The 16,747-nt window shown below is 39.2% G+C and overlaps 1 protein-coding gene across 4 annotated transcripts in view; it reads left to right on the plus strand.

Moving 5' to 3' along the window:
* Nucleotides 1–16,747, plus strand: part of LOC144597455 (latent-transforming growth factor beta-binding protein 2-like) — a 172,173-nt gene that overhangs the window by 58,606 nt on the left and 96,820 nt on the right. For 3 of the 4 annotated variants that reach the window (XM_078406876.1, XM_078406878.1, XM_078406879.1), the window contains exons 5-6: nucleotides 9,770–9,940; nucleotides 15,905–16,096. In XM_078406876.1, the coding sequence (XP_078263002.1) occupies nucleotides 9,770–9,940; nucleotides 15,905–16,096 (363 nt within the window). The remainder of the gene's footprint in view (nucleotides 1–9,769; nucleotides 9,941–15,904; nucleotides 16,097–16,747) is intronic. The other variant, XM_078406877.1, reaches the window with a different exon arrangement.

Here is a 16,747-nt window from a genome sequence, read left to right on the forward strand (position 1 = left end):
GAAACTCAAAAGTCACAAAGTTATGATATGATATTACAGTACTTGAATGACATATTGTTTAATATATAATGTCTCTGGGTCTCCGGGTAAAGATGGAGTTACTTACCTTAGAGTCAGTGCAATGTGAATTGATTGATTTCTGAACATAAAATCTTACTAACCTACACCTGGTTCTGTATTGTTCAGCTCCGCACACCTGCTCCACCATTGAATTAGATCTTTTTACCTCACTGCCATTTTCCAAGACTAACTCCATTTCCCTTGAGTATTGTACTATCGAAAATCTATTGATTTCTGCCCTGAGTGAACTTGGTGCTAGAGAGATTTACAACCCCACTAAGGGGGAAACATCTTTCTTCTCTGTCCTGGATGGACAACCTTTTTTGCGATTCATGTACCTGGTCATCACTGCCAGAGTAAATAACATTTCCGCATATACCATGGACATATCTTGTGGAAGCAGGCCTTTTGTCCCATCAACACCCTGCCAACCATCAAGCATACATTTACATGAATATGTTTAATCCCATTTTGGTCACCACACATTCCCATCAACTACCCCATTGTTACTGCTCACCTACACAGTGGGGACAATATACAGTGACCAACTAACCAGCCAACCTCCATGCCTTTGGAGTGTGAGAGATAAATGGAGCACCAAGAGAAAACCCATGCTCTCAAAGCAAGAACGTGCAAATTTCACAGACAGCACCAGAGGTTAGGATTTCATCTCAGTCACTGGATCTGTCAGGCTGCAGCTCGGCTTCCTGTGAGACCCATATTGAATTAGACTGCTGCAATGAGATCACCCCTTATCCTGCCTTGAACCAAGATAGGACATTCATTGTGGCCGTGAGGGCCCCGTGGAGTGTTGTAGACTGGAGGGATCTAGAAGGACAACTACATAGTTCCCAAAGATGGCATCACAGGTAGATAAGGTGATGTAGAAGGCTTTTGGCATGTCGGTGGTCATCAGTCAGGGAATTAAGTGCTAAAGACACAAGGTGCTGGAATCTTCAGCAAAACACAAAGGTCTGGAGAAACTCTGGAGAGGGAATGGACAGATGTTTCAAGTCTGGTCCCTTTTAGACAGATTGAAGATTTGAGTATAGAAGTTGGCACATTATGTTACAGTGATGCAAGTGGTTGGTGAGATGACACATGGACTATTATATTCAGTTTTGGTCACCCTGCTCTCGGAAAGATGCCATTAAGCTGGAAATGGTGCAGAGAAGATTTATGAAGATGTTATCAGGAATTGAGAGCCTGAGCTACAGGAAGAGATAGATAGGTTAGAACATTATTTCTTGGAGCACAGAAGGCAGAGGGGTGATCTTATAGAGGTGTCTAAAATCATGAGCAAAATGAATAGGATGAATACACAGTCTTTTTCCCAAGGTAGGGAATCGAGAACTAGAGGGCATGGGTTTAAGCTGAGAGGGGAAAGATTTAATAGTAATCTGAGAGGCAACCTTTTCACGTGGAGGGTACATGGAATGAGATCCTAACGGATGCAGTTGAGGCAGGTACAATAACAACATTGAAAATACAAATAGACAGTTAAATGGAGAGGAAAGATTTGAGGGATATTGGCTGAATGTGGGCAAATGGGATGTGCATAGATGGGGCATCTTGGTTGAATGGACAGATTGCTGAAGAGTCTGTTTCTATCATGTATGACTCTGACTAATTCCTCATCCTTATCTTTCATGTAGATTGTGAATAACTCTGACCCCAGCACTATCCCTGCAGCACCCTATTTGCCCAATCAATCTGAAAATAACTTCTGTATCCTGACTATTTACTGTCCATTAATTAATACTCAATCCATACGTATAGTACCCTTATTGCTCTATGCTGTAGTTTCATTTAGTAGGTTAGAAGAGGCATCTGGGAAAACTGGCACAGAGCCTCTAAGGTATAGGTTAGTTCTCTGAACTGTAGAACTGCCCATGTTAATTGCTTTGACGATATTACATATTTTTTTATAAACTTTCCTCAGTCTGCAAAAATGAACCCTGAATTTCCAGTTTCCTGTCACTTTAATTCTCTATCCTACTTCCATTCTGATTTCACTGCTTTTGGTTTTTCACTCAATTCCAGATAAGCGCAATATAAATTTTAGGACCTCACCATATTCCCACTTAACATTTTATCTCATCATTTGAGGTAATAGTCTATTTTAGTGTTGGTTCTCATTCGCAGTTTAGAATGAGCTAGCACTACCACCATCTGTGTCCTTCAATCCCTCGTAGTTTTTACCTTTCCTTTTGTTCTCTCTATCCATTCCAACGTTCTATACAAGTTGGAACTTACAGAGTCATAGGTACTGGTTTTGTTTATTACTACTACTGTACTACTGTACTTGCACAGTTAATTACTCTTGGTTTAAAATCAAGAAAAAAAAATCAGTGTCCTACAACGAGACAACTATACCAATGTCTCCAGAGCTGGGATTGGTAGCATGTGGTGCTAAACCTTATGTTTGATAATGCCAAGATGATTTCATTTTCAGAGTCATTAATCTGGCAAATAGATTTATACATAAGATTTCTTAAGACAGTTTGTAAAGTATTGACTCCTGCAGCCACAAACATTTCACTTATTATTTTTTATTATTGTCATTGGTACTGAGGTAAAGGGATAACATTTGGTTTGCATCCTATCCAGGCAAATCATACGCTCCGTGACTACATCAGGTAGTGCAAATGATAAATTAAACAGGAATAGTGTTACAGCTATGGAGAAAGTGCAAATAAAAACAAAGTACAAGCTCTGTGGTGAAATGTATTGGAAGATTGGGAAATCATCCCCAGGATACAAGGCCCCATACAAGAATCTGATAACAAAGGGAAAGAAGCCTTACTTAAATTTGATGGTGTGTGCTTTTAAGCTTTTATATCTCCTTCCCGATGGTGAGGGGCAAAGAGAGAAAGACCGGGGTGTGTGGCCCTTGATTATCTTAGCTATTTTGCTGAGGTGGCATGAAGTATAGATTGAGTTGATGGGGTTGGGAAGCTAGTTTGTGTGGTAGATTGGCTGCTGCATTTACAACTCTGCAATTTCCTGGAGTTTTGGAGCATTTGCTATACCAAGCTAGGATGCTTTCCATAGTGCATCTGCAGAAATTGGTAAAAGCTATTGTAGGCATATCAGAATTATAAAGTCTTACAGCGTGTAAACAGGCCCTTTGCCCCAACTTGCCCACACCGGCCAAAGTGTCCCATCTACATTAGTCCCACCTGCCTGCATTTGGCCCATATCCCTCGAAACGTTGCGATAGTACCGGCCTTAACTACCTCCTCCAACAGCTTGATTCATACGCCTACCACCCTTTGCGTGAAAAAGTTACCGCTCAGGTTCCTATTAAATCCCCCCCCTCACCTTAAACCTCCGTCCTCTAGTTCTCCGATTCCCCTTCTCTGAGCAAGAGACTGTGCGTCCACCCGATCTATTCCTCTCATGATTTTATACACCTCTATAAGATCACTCCTCATCCTCCTGCGCTCCAAGGATTAGAGTCCTAGTCTGCCCAACCTCTCTCTATAGATCAGGCCCTTGAGTCCTGGCAACATCCTTGTAATTTTTTGTTGATCCCTTTCCAGCTTGACAACATCTTTCCTATAACATGGTGCCCAAAACTGATAACAAACAACAATGGGCCAAGCACCGAACCCTGGGGCACACCACTAGTCACAAGCCTCCAGTCCGAGAAACAACCTTCCACCATCACTCTCTGCTTCCTTCCGTGAAGCCAATTTTCTATCCATTCTGCAATCTCTCCTTGAATCCCATGGGATCCATCCTTGCAGAGCAGCCTACCATGTGGAACCTTGTCAAATGCATTACTAAAATCCATGCATACAACATCTACAGCTCTGCCTTCATTTACCTTTTTGGTCATATCCTCAAAAATCTAAATCCTTAAAAATGAAGGAATGTGCATTTTTCGCTATCGCGTTTTACAATGTGGAAACAGGCCCTTCCACTGAATTCACCCATGCTGACCAAGGTGCTTAATTGAGCAAGTTCCATTTCACTGTATTTGGTCCATATCTCTCCAAACCATTCCTATCCATGTACCCGATAAAATGCTTTTTGTAACGTTGTGATTGTACTGCCTCCACAGCTTCCCCTGGCAACTCGATTCCCCATACCCTCTGTGTGAAAAAAATGCCCCCCAGGTCCCTTTTTAAATCTTTCCCCTCTCACCTTAAATCTATGCACACTACTTTTACAGTCCCCTAAAAGATTTTTCCACCTAGATGTATGTCGCTGCTGCTTCGTCTGACTTACAGGCAGAGATTGAAACATGAGACACCAACGGAAAGAGTAATACAGCAGTGGTCTTAGAGGCCACTTCACAGGCTGCCTTTAGTCAATGGTCTGGAACATGTTCAAGACCATTTCATCAAGCCTGAATGAGTATAACTCAGTTGTCACTGGTATCATCAATAAATGCATTGACGATTACATCCCAACAAAGTCAATTAGTGTCTATCCTGACCAGAAAGCTTGGATGAACAGCAAGATTCACTCTCTGCTAAAGTCGAGATCCAAGACTTTCAAGAAAGAGATCCCACACTGCATAGGAATGCCAAATATTATTTCCCCTAGTTTATTACAGATGCCAAGAGAATCTTCTGAAACAAGCCGGAGGCTTAATTTAATCAAACGGATGCCAGGCGACTGAGGCAAGGCTTAAATACCATCATGGACTACAAGCCAAAGTCTAAGGCGATCGTCGGCATTTTTGATTAACTTAATGTCTTTTATGCCTGTTTTGAACAGGCAAAGGTCCACCTAGGCATATGTCTCCCTAACCCCCCATCAACTCAGATCTGCTTTCATGAAAGTTAACTCTCAGAAAGCAGGAAGCTTGATTGGTGTCGCTAGATGCGTTCTGAAATTTTACTCCAATAAAGTGACCCGCATCAATAACTCAGTAGCAATAACATTGAATTTAATGAAGTGCTTTGAAAGAATGCTAATGGCCACATTTGTACCAGTTTTTGCCATCCCTGTATAAGAAATATAAGTGTACAGAGCACACCATCTCTCTTGCACTACATTCAGCACTGATCACCTTGACAATAAGACCACATATGCTATTCATTCGCTACAACTCAGCAGAAGGGCTCCGACCCAAAACGTCACCCATCCTTTTACTCCAGAAATTCTGCCTGACCCACTGAGTTTCTCCAGCAATTCGTGTCTATCTTCAACATCATAATTCTGCATAAACTGGGGATTTCATCTGCAACTGGCTTCTGTACTTCCTGACCAGTAGACCACAGTTTGTTAAAATTGGTCATAATGACCGAATTGGTCAGAGCTCCATTCTGACTTTTAACACTGATGCCCTCAGTATGCTCAGTCCTTTGCTCTATATTGATGATAAAGTATAGGAGAGAGATCAGGAACCTTGTATCAGAACAGCAACCTAATGTTTCACGTTAACAAGGCAAAAGAGTTGATTGTTAACCTAAGTAAGCGAGGGGGTGAAGACAACTTTGTCATCATCAATGGATTGTTGTAGAGATAGTTGACAGCTTCAAATTCCCTAGGATTTCATATCACCAGCAACCTTACCTGGTCCTGTCACACTTTTGCAGCGATCAAGAAAGTGCACCAGTATATTTACTTCCTTTGGTATCTGAGAAGATTTGGTATCTTCATGAGAATTCTTTCAAACTTCTATAGATGCACCATAGAAAGTCATCACAGCCCGGTGTCACAACTGCTCTGCTCTTGCCCACCTAAACTTGCATAAATTGGTGAACACAGCCCAGTCCATCGTAGGCTCATTATTTCCTCCCATCCAATTCATCTTCATCCTTTGCAACAGGAGGGTTGGAGGTATCGTCAAGGATGCCTGTCATCTTGGCCATTCCCTTTACTCTCAATTACCTTCTGGGGGAAGATACAGAAGAGTGAAACTCCAGACCTAAGAACAGTTACTGCCCCACTGCTGTCAAATTCCAGAACCAATTACCTCTTTCACACCCCATTCCTGGAGCTCTGTAGGTACTCTTACCTATTAACTTTACCTTATTTGGTTATTCCATTATGGTGCTTTAACATTCTTTTGCACTACTTGGATTTTGCACAACAATCTTGCACCATTCTGCCTGTTTTGCATTCTTTATATTTATTAATGTATTTATCATTACTATATGTATACCATTTACCCTGTGAGCTTCATGCGAACAAGGAAAATCTTGCATCCCTATGTATATGATAATAAATTAATCTAATCTCGCCAAATTAACCCTCAGTGGGACCTGTCCTCTTCCTAGTTACCCTTTTGCTCTTTATACATCTCTTATGATTCTCTTCACCTTATCTGCCAGTACTATCTCATGTCCTTTTTTTGTCTTCCTGATTTCCCTCTTAAGTGTAGTCCATCCCTTTTATTCCTCGAGGGATACACTTGATTGCAGCTATCTATACCTGATAGTTGACTCCTTTTTCCTGACCAATGTCTCAATATCTCATATCATCAATACTCCTGTCAACTTTACCCTTCACACTAACAAAAATATGCTGTCCTTGAACTTTCCCTGTCTCACTTTTAAAAACCTCCCACTTGCCAGATGTCCCTTTACCTTCAAATTTTCCCTCCTAATCAACTTTGTGAGTTCCTATCTAATGCCTTCAGAATTGATCTTGCCCCAATTTCAGACTTTAACTTGTTCACCACCTATCTTCTTACGATAATTCTTTTAGCACAAATAAAATGATGGTTACTGGTACCAAAGTGCCCCACCCCCGTTTCCCCCATTAATACTTCAGCCACTTGCTCTGCCTCATTTCCCAGAACACTTTCCTGGGACAGATTTAACCAATTCTACCCCATCCAAACTCTTTGCATCATACAGTCCCAGTCAATAAGAGAGAAGTTGAAACCACCTACTATTACAATCCGATTATTCTTACAGCTACTTGAGATATCCCCACATATTTGTTTCTCTAATTCCCATGGACTACAGAGAGTGGGTCTATGAATGCAGCTGTGCAAGATGCTGGTGTGGCCACAGTTGGAGTATAATGTTCAGATTTGGTCACCGTACTATATGATGGCTGGTCACCCTCCCCTTTCAAAATATCTTACATCCACTAACAGCTTCTATTTCCAATGTCTCCACACATGGAAGCATCCTTTAAGTGTACCTTATATTCATAACCACAAAGGACTTAATCAGATGTACACTAGCTTTCAAAGAAAAGAACCCCTGTCTGTTGAATCCTTTCTCAGCATAATAACTTCTGAGTTTTGTCCATAAAATTAGAACCAGGAGAGGTAAAAGGTTTGCCAAATCACTGTCATTCATTTTAACGTCAATGCACAGTGAAGAGAGGTTTATAGATGATTTGAATGATTTTTTTTGTTTCCACACATGCTAACATTTAGTGTGTCACATTAGCTCCTTTGTAGCATGGTAGAACAAGGTCAACAGTAGCATGTATAAATGTATAATTTTTATTGAGCAAACATTGAGAAAGAACATTATGCTTGGTGACACTATACTTTGGTTATTAACGAGATGACTAAAAAACTGGTGGAAAAACATAATGGGTCAGACAGCATCTATTGAGACTGTATCAGGACTCAAAACATGTGGCTTTGTACCAGCGTTTGATCTGTTAGATACATGTTCATAAGACAAAGGAACAGAATTTGGCCATTTGGCCCATCAAGTCTGCTCTGCCATTTGATCATAGCTAATCTATTTTTCCCTCTCAACGCCATTCTCCTCCCTTCTCTCCGTAACCTTTGGCACCCTTACCAGTCAAGAACCAATCAATCTCTGCTTTAAAATCTCCCAATGACTTGCCCTCCACAGCCGTTTGTGGCAATGAGTTCCACAGATTCTTCACCCTCTGACGAAAAAGATCATCTCCATTTCAAAGGCACGTTCTTTTATTCTGAGGCTGTGCCCTCTGGTCCTAGACTCTCCCACCACTGGAAATATCCTCTCTACATTCACTCTATCTAGGCCTTTCATTATTTGGTAGGTTTCAATGAGATCGCATCTCATCCTAAACTCCAGTGAGTACACACCCAGAGCCATCAAATGCTTCTCAGACATTAACCCAATCATCCTTGGAATCGTTCTCGTAAACCTCTATTGGACTCTCTCCAAATGCCAAAACATCCTTTCTCAGATATGGGGCCCAAAATTGCTCATAATATTCCAAATGTAGTCTGACCAGTGCCTTAGAAAGCCTCAGCATAACATCCTTACTTTTATATATTCTAGTCCTCTCAAAATAATGCTAACATTGCATTTGCCTTCCATGCCACTGACTCAACCGGCAAATTAACCTTTTGGGAATATTGCACTAGCACTCCCATGTCCCTTTGCACCTCCAATTTCTGAATCCTGAATGGGATTCTGAATCCCATTTAGAAAAAAGTCCAAGCCCTTATTGCATCTACTAAAGTGCATGACCGTAAACTTTGATATGCTGTATTCTATTTGCCACATCTATGCCCACTCCAAACCTGTCCAAGTCCTTCTACAGACTCCCTGTTTTCTCAACACTATCTGCTCCTCCATGAGCGCCTTGAGGGGGGAGGGGAAGAACAATGGAGGACCTGGCGTGGGGAACAGCCGTGAGGGAGGTGGGGGGAGTACAATGAACAATGGGGGGTGGGGGACACAAAGGACAATGGGGACCCAGCGTGGGGGAACTGTTGGGAGGGAGGGGAAAAGGGGGAGCCGGCGTGCTTTGTGACTTTATCAGCACCATAGGTGGCTGCTATTTGTATATTTGTGTGTGCAAGCAAAGAATCTTACTGTGCCTAGTCACATGTGACAATAAAGTATTGCTAACCTATTCCTGTCTATCTTTGTATTATCCACAAACCTGGCCATAAAGCCATCAATTCCATCATCCAAATCATATAACGTGGTGGCCTCAACACCGAACCCTGCAGAACACCACTCATCTCCGGCCGCCAACCAGAAAAGGTCCCCTTTGGTTCCCACGCTTTGACTTCTGCCAGTCAGCCAATCTTCTATACCTGCCACCACCTTGTCTCTAATACCATGGGCTCTTATCTTGTTTAGCAGTCTCACATGCGGCATCTTAACAAATGCCTTCTGAAAGTCCAAGTAAATAAACATCTACTGACTCTGCTTTGTCTCGCTTATTACTTCCTTAGAGCATTCTAACAGATTTGTCAGCCAAGATCTCCCCTCGATTAAAATGTTGTCACATATAAATATGGTGTCACATATAAATATGTCACAATGTGAATTGTAAAATTCAATTGCACTTAGCTGTGTATTTTTAAAAGTGTACATTCTACTTGGATTCAGTTTGTGAGTGGCAATGGCACTTATACGATTTTTTTTCTTTGTGTGAGGTTAGTCCAATTGGATATGGGTTGCATTTTGAAGACTTTAAATAATATTCTGGATTTCCTTAAATAAAATTTATATTATCAAGAGAATATCATGTTGTTAGTGTTGATGCCTTTCGTAGTTTGGTACAATTTAATCAAATACAGGTTAATATTCACCATCACGCATACCTTTTCTTCATCTCTCTTATCAGTCCCTGACATATAAACTGAATACTCTCCATCTTTTCTTCTTTTTGTGAGATATTTGATCTGACATCTACTTTGACTAGTTGTAAGTTTTTCTGCTCTTCATCTAGTTGTCTCCATTTTGCTCTGGCATTTCCCAAGCTATAGACTAATCAAATTTTTCAAGTTTATATATTGCTCATCTCCCAAACTTTTTATTTCTTGCAGGAGCAAATCTGACAATGAATGTAGGAACAATAAAAATTGTCTTCACACCGACTATTTGCAAACGCCAGTGTAGAAATGGAAGATGTCACAACAGTTGTAAGAAAGGTGATCCAACTACACTTTACAGTGAAAATGGTTATGGTCCTGTGTCCAAATCTGGCTTTCGAATCTGTAAGTAAATTTATAGTTATTGATTTAAAAACTAAAAATGGAAATTTCTGTATCATTATTTTGCTTACATATTCAAAATTGTAAACCAATTGGGAAGCAACCAGCTGAAAGAGGTGGCAATCCTGTCCATCCAGCAGATTAATGTAAGGCTAAAATAGTGGAATGTGTAATCAGACTGTTTAGAGTAGTTAAAGGCAAATTTCAATCTTGAACAGACACGAGATTCCGCACAGAAATCCTGACATAAGATTTCATATTTGGAAATTTGGGTCTCATTTGCATATTTCAACAAGTTGCAAATGAGAAGTTGCAAGTTGCAGAAAAAGGTTTTTAGAAGTGAAATGGCATGTGGAAGAATGAAGCTGGAGTCAATAGAGGTTTATTGATGCATGGAGTGAAGATGGAAGTTTTATCTGGAAGTTGGATAATACAGGTAGATACTTGGTGAATTGAGTGAGGTACAAATGTGAAAGATTTTAATGGACTCAGAAATGTATCCAATGCTAGAATAATCTTTATAAATAAAATGAAGCTAACATTTTTTTCAGAATAGCCTTGCTAGTCTGCTCAACAAAACAAAATATATGCTTTCATTCATTGGGAAGGCTATTGATTACAAAGGTTGGGACATCATGATGCAGCTGTACAAGTCATTGGTGAGACCATCCTAGGAGTACCCTTGGGTTCAATTCTGCACACCCAGTTACAAGAAGGATGTAGTTGGAAATAGTGCAGAAGAGATTTACCATGATCTTAACCAGGGCTTGCTTTATCCAGCTTTTAGGGTCTATCTTCCACCTATCATTTGTCAGGCTTTATCTCTCCATGATGTTCTTTTCCAACTTTCGCCCCCCTGTTCCAATCAGTCTGAAGAAGGGTCCCAATCCAAAGCATCACCTGTCCATTCCCTCGACAGATGCTGCCTGAATTCTTCCAGTACTTTGTGTTTTGCTCAAGATCGCTGTATCTGCAACAAAAATTATGTCCTTTTAGCCTCTTTCACATGAATATAAGTCCTTGTCAGTAATCTAGCTAATGTTCCCTCTCCCTTCCTGACAGCCTTCTCAATGCATCATTCAACAAACAGTGCTGTTATTTGGTGGATATGCTTTAAGAATTCATGTCTATGAATGGAATGATAGATGCTTGATACGGAAATGATTAATTATTTTTATGTATGCATTAAATAAAACAACATTGCATGTTCAAAACATGCAAATACCTTTTCACTAGGATTGGCCTTACGTAATGTATCCCTCCTAATCTAGTGAACATATGCAGCAAAAACATGTGATTCATTCTCAGTGCTTCAATTTAGAACTGTGGGAGATTTTTAAATTCTAGGAAAGTCATGAACATGGCAAATGTGAAAGAAAGGAGTAGCTCCTGAAACACATATGGCCATATCAATAGTTGATATGTTACCCAAGAAAGTTGATGAATAATCAGCAGTTCAATGGGAATAGTGTGACAGAGCAGAAGGTAAGTTGCTTGTACAAAATGAACTTGGGGATGTAGGAGAAAAACTAAAGGTTGATGTTCAATGCTAGTACTGGCCGTGACTTGACAAGTTGAATATGGTGGGCAGGGTAAAGGGAGGGAGTTGACAGAAGCAGCTAACTTTGTGGTCTTGATCTTCATGACAAAAATTTACACAACCTCTTTGCATTTGTTGGAAGGCGAGAGTGGAGATGAAGGGGAAAAGAAACACGACAACTGTTCTGGCATAATATTATCATACTGGAATTGTGAGAATTTTGATAAATGGGATAATTTTTTAAATGATAGAAGTAAAATGCTCTTTCATTCCCATTATCATATCAGTGATATTTTTTTGTGGTAATTACAGACTGAAATTCATCTTTGCTTGATATCCCAAGGTCTATCCAGGAAACATCACATGATTTTGAGGTGGAAGAGTCTTAAGAATCTAGGTCTCATTTTTTTTCATGACCTTTTGACCCAGATAATGCTTGTTTACTGCTGAAAATGCCAGGGAAATGTCCTGGTACTATTTAGTATGTTGGCAAAAATGTGGTCCTAAAGGAAGGAATGATCTCACAATAAATGGTGCAGAATGGATTTCTATCTATCCCAATATATTAAAAAAATAATTAAAGATTTTGAGTTGAGAATGTATTATTTTTCTCTCAATTTGAACAAAGATAAATTGTGCTTCTATGGAATCAGAACATTGTGTGAAATTATTCCAGAACTTTGAGTTCGAGATCAGAATAATATGGGAACATTGAACTATTGTACCACTTTGATCTATATTAGTTATAATTATAAAATTCCTGTTTTAGCCTGGTTTTGGAAATCGTTTTTTGATTTCACAACATGTATTTTGGCATAGATACTTTATGAATATGTTTTCATATAATCCTGGGAGAAATAATGACATATAATTTCAATTCTTGGCACACCAATGTGGTCTGCACTATTTTTTCAGCACTACATTATCCTTTCATTTCCTTGTGTAAATTTATGGTGAAATTTCAAACATCTTTTTCTGGTTTGCCAGGTTGTTTTAAGCATTAGGCGCCAGACGGCAATAAGTTCATTGTGTCTGAAAATAAGAATAATGGAGTAGTATTAATGTTTCAAAGATCACTAAAGTTATATCACTATAGTTACAGACTGTCAGTCTTGGGGTGGCGTTCAAGAATGACCGATTTAATACATTCTTGGCAGGCCATTTTATTAAATATGTGAACGAAAGATAATATGTGAAATAGTTCAGAGTTTTTGTGTTGAAGAACTTTTGCAAATTATTTGGTTGGACATATTTCCTAAAGAGTCAGTATTATCTATCGTAATATTATTGTTGGTTTCCTTGTAAATGACAAACATTGATAGTTTGAGTTTATATCGTTGTAAATGTTATAGGATTATTCAGTCAGCAATAAGATGGAGCTGGTATCAATAAAAAAAAGTAAATAATTTGAGAATTCTTACCTCAGAAATCCAAATGTTGTATGTTGAAGAAATGTACGGAGCTGAAGGAGGCAATTTCACCATTGTGCCCAAGCTGGATACAAAAGAAGATTATAGCACTTTGGCATTCAGTTCTTAGCTCCCAGGTCACTGCACATCAGGTTCTCATTTGAATAACCTTTAAGGGTGATCAGGCCTCTACATCAACCATCAATTCAGACAAAGAGATGCTGACAACCATCACTCTACAAGTGAGAGTAACTTTCTTAACTTCAGCATAACATTTTTACCTATCACCTTAAATCTGTCCCATGCAGTTATCAATTTCTCCACTAAGATGAATAGGCCTGATTGATTTAAACTTCTTAGCTCTTTTATAGTTTTATTTTGCTTTATTTACATTTCCCTTCAGTCTCCTACACTGAAAACAATCCCACCCTGACCAATATTTACTCTTTCTTAAACCTTGCCATCCCTAGCATTACCCATGTAAATATCCTTTATACCCTTTGTAGTACTATAATACTTTTCCTGTAATGTTGTGGTAGAAATAGTATGTGGCACTCTAGATGACTCTGATTACAGTATTTTACATTTTTAACATGCACTTAAATGGGAAATATTTAATATGCATTAACCACACTCTACTGTCTTTAAATTATATGCTGTGTATTCCGATGCCTTTTTTGGTTGTCTCAAGTCTTTACCATACAGTTGGCATCTTCCATCAGAGGGGAATGATGGTGCGGCTTTGATGCTGTCCAGTTTGGAGAGGGTTCTGTTTCATCTATGATTGCATTTCTTGCTGTGCTGATTGATGTTCAACATCATCCCCTTCAAACCTATTGACAAACTCAGGGAACTAGGTCCCTGTCCCTCCCAATGTAACTGAATCATTGACTTCCTCGTCGGCAAACCACAATCATTATGGATTGACAACAATACCTGCTCCTTGCTGACCATCAGCACGGGCATCTCAGACCACCCATAAACAGATCCAATGCCATCTTTAAATTTGCCAGCATTACCACCGTTATTGGACAAATAAGGCGTAACGACCAGTCAGAGATAGATAATCTAGTTGAATGGTGCCAAAACAACAATCACTCTTAACGTTAGCAAGACCAAGGAGGAAATTAAATGTGTAGGAAGGAACTGCAGATGCTGGTTTACACTGAAGATAGACGTAGAGCTGGAGAGCAGAAGGGAATCACAGGAGCAGCAAAGAGGGTGTTTGAAATCTGAAGTTGAGGAATCTGAAGAAAGGTTTCAACCGGAAACATCACCCATTCCTTCTCTCCAGAGATGCTGCCTGTCCCGCTGAGTTACTCCAGCATTTTGTGTCTATCCAAGGAGCAGATTTTTGACTTCAGGAAGGGAAAGACAAGGGACCATGCAGCCGTTTTCATTGACGTTGGAGAAAGTCAACAGCTTCAAGTTCCCGGACGTATGATCTGTTGATGCAATCAGGAAGGAAGCTCAGCAATACCTCAATTGCCTCCGAAGTTTGAGGAGATTTAGTATGCTGCTGAATACTCTATCTAAGCTTTACACATTACTACACCATTGAAGAAGCATACACAGTTCGCACTCGTCATGACAGCACATATAAGAGTATTTTGTCTTCAATAGCCCTTGGTACTGCTAGCAACTCTAGTCTGATGGTGAAGCTGCCCAATCAATCCAAAAGCTGGGGAAAGTAAACAGTCCCTTAGAAGAAATAGACAGTGTTTATATATCCCTTCTGTTGCCGGAGATACGCAGTAACAGCAATTGTAAGAGTGTCTTTTTAGGTCCCTCACATCACTCATGACTCAAGTTTTGGTGAAAAAATTATTTCTTTATTTTAGAGATACAGCGCGGAAATAGGCCCACCAAGTCCACGCTGACCAGCGATTCCAGTACATTTACACTTTTAATTTATTTTCTTTTATTCGGCACATTTGTTCTTGAATGTTCAACAATGCAAATTAAATTGGAACAATGAAGCAAATTTCAGTTATTTTGTTTCTTTTTTATTCAATTTAATTAAATTCAAATCTGTGAGTTAAAGCCAGGGTTAAGAGCATCAGACATCTCCCACTAATTAATCTATTTATTAATTAAATACTTAATTGAATTTTAAAAAATCGTACACTGTTGGTACTCCATCTTGAAATGTGGCAAGGGACTCATGAAACTTGCTTCAGTCTAATCATAAAGTAAGAATGAAATCCAAACTCTTGACTCCCTAAAGTAAGAGTTTATTACCATGGATGGCTATTAACAACATTATTTTAAAAAATAGGGGCAAAGGTTAAAGGGGATGTGTGAGTATTTTTAAAAACAGAGCTTGGTGGGTGCCTGGATTGCATGGCATGGGGTGGTTGTGAAGACATACGATAATGACGTTTTAATTTTTTTTAGATTAGCACATAGATGTGCAGAGAATTGAAGGATACGGATCATGCGCTGGCAAATGAAATTACCTTCATGTTCGGCACAGATGTTATGGGCCGAAAGACCTGTTCCTGTGCTGTATTATTCTATAGAGGCATATTCAGTAATGGTCAACTCTGAGAAAATACCCATGCATTTCAGAAGAGAATAATGCTGAATCAGTTAAAATTGATCACCAGGATAGCCTATGGTTTTTGATAGAATATCTGTAATGATTATTGATAAATTGATAGGTTTTTGTTGCACTTGCAGAGAAAAGGAGGAAGGCCTGACAATACAGCTCCTATCAAAAAATAACAATAAATGTGGATAAAGATTAGACAATCTGTTGATAGTCATTAAATAATAACCAACAAATCAAAATCAACATTCCAAAGCAAAATAAGAGCAATTATTAGTTGCTAATTAAATTTTAGGTTTCAGAATGTCATAAAACTTGCTGTTCTTTACCCTTAAGTACCACCAACAAACTGTCAAAAACAGAAACAATTATTTGTTTGAATGATGCATAAATCAACTAAAACAATAAATTAACGATGCATAAATCGACTAAAGCAAGCAATTAATTACCAATTTATTTCTATTTAGATTTTTGCCAGATCCCATGTCTGAATGGAGGATACTGCATTGGAAGGGACAAGTGTTGGTGCCCATCAAACTCCACAGGGAAATTCTGCCATCTTCCTGTGCTTCATAAAAAACAGATTGTGAGAAAGATAGCACCTGCAGATTCTTCCAACACACAGTCTGTTTACACACTCCCTCTTTCTAATCAGCCAGGTAAATAATTGCATTTAATTGTTATTGTTGGAAGAGTATCTATCCATATTGTGATACTTCTGCAAAAAAGAGCAACATTTGTATTGCCGCACATAATTCTACATTGCAGGTAATGGATGTGCACATGTGGAATTTACATGTTCCCTGTAACTGTCGGTTTCCATAGGTGCTTCAGTGCCTTCCTGTGTGCCAAAGACATTCTGCTGGTGGGCTAATTTGGTAGGCTGATTGTCAACTGGTATCATTGGGAATTCAGGATGAAGTTGATGGACATTTTCATAAGATCATAAGTGATAGGAGTAGAATTAGGCTATTCGGCACATTAAGTCTACTCCGTGATTCAATCATGGCTGATCTATCTCTCCCTCCTAACTCCCATTCTCCTGCCTTCTCCGCATAACCTCTGACACCGTTTTAGAGGAAATAAGTGGGTAGAAAAGAACTGATGAGAGGTAGACTAGACATAAGTGGCTGAATGGTCTCCTTTGCAGGAAGAAAGAATAAAAATATGCATATATTTAGATTGCATTGGTGTGCAAATGCACCATTATAAAATATCAACGTAAACTTTAAGTAAAATTTATATGTAACAATATATATATATATATATATATATATGAATATTTATTCCGTAAGAAAACAAAGGGGGTG

Source organism: Rhinoraja longicauda, chromosome 10 (genome assembly GCF_053455715.1).
Source record: "Rhinoraja longicauda isolate Sanriku21f chromosome 10, sRhiLon1.1, whole genome shotgun sequence".
NCBI classification, from domain to species: Eukaryota; Metazoa; Chordata; class Chondrichthyes; order Rajiformes; family Arhynchobatidae; genus Rhinoraja; species Rhinoraja longicauda.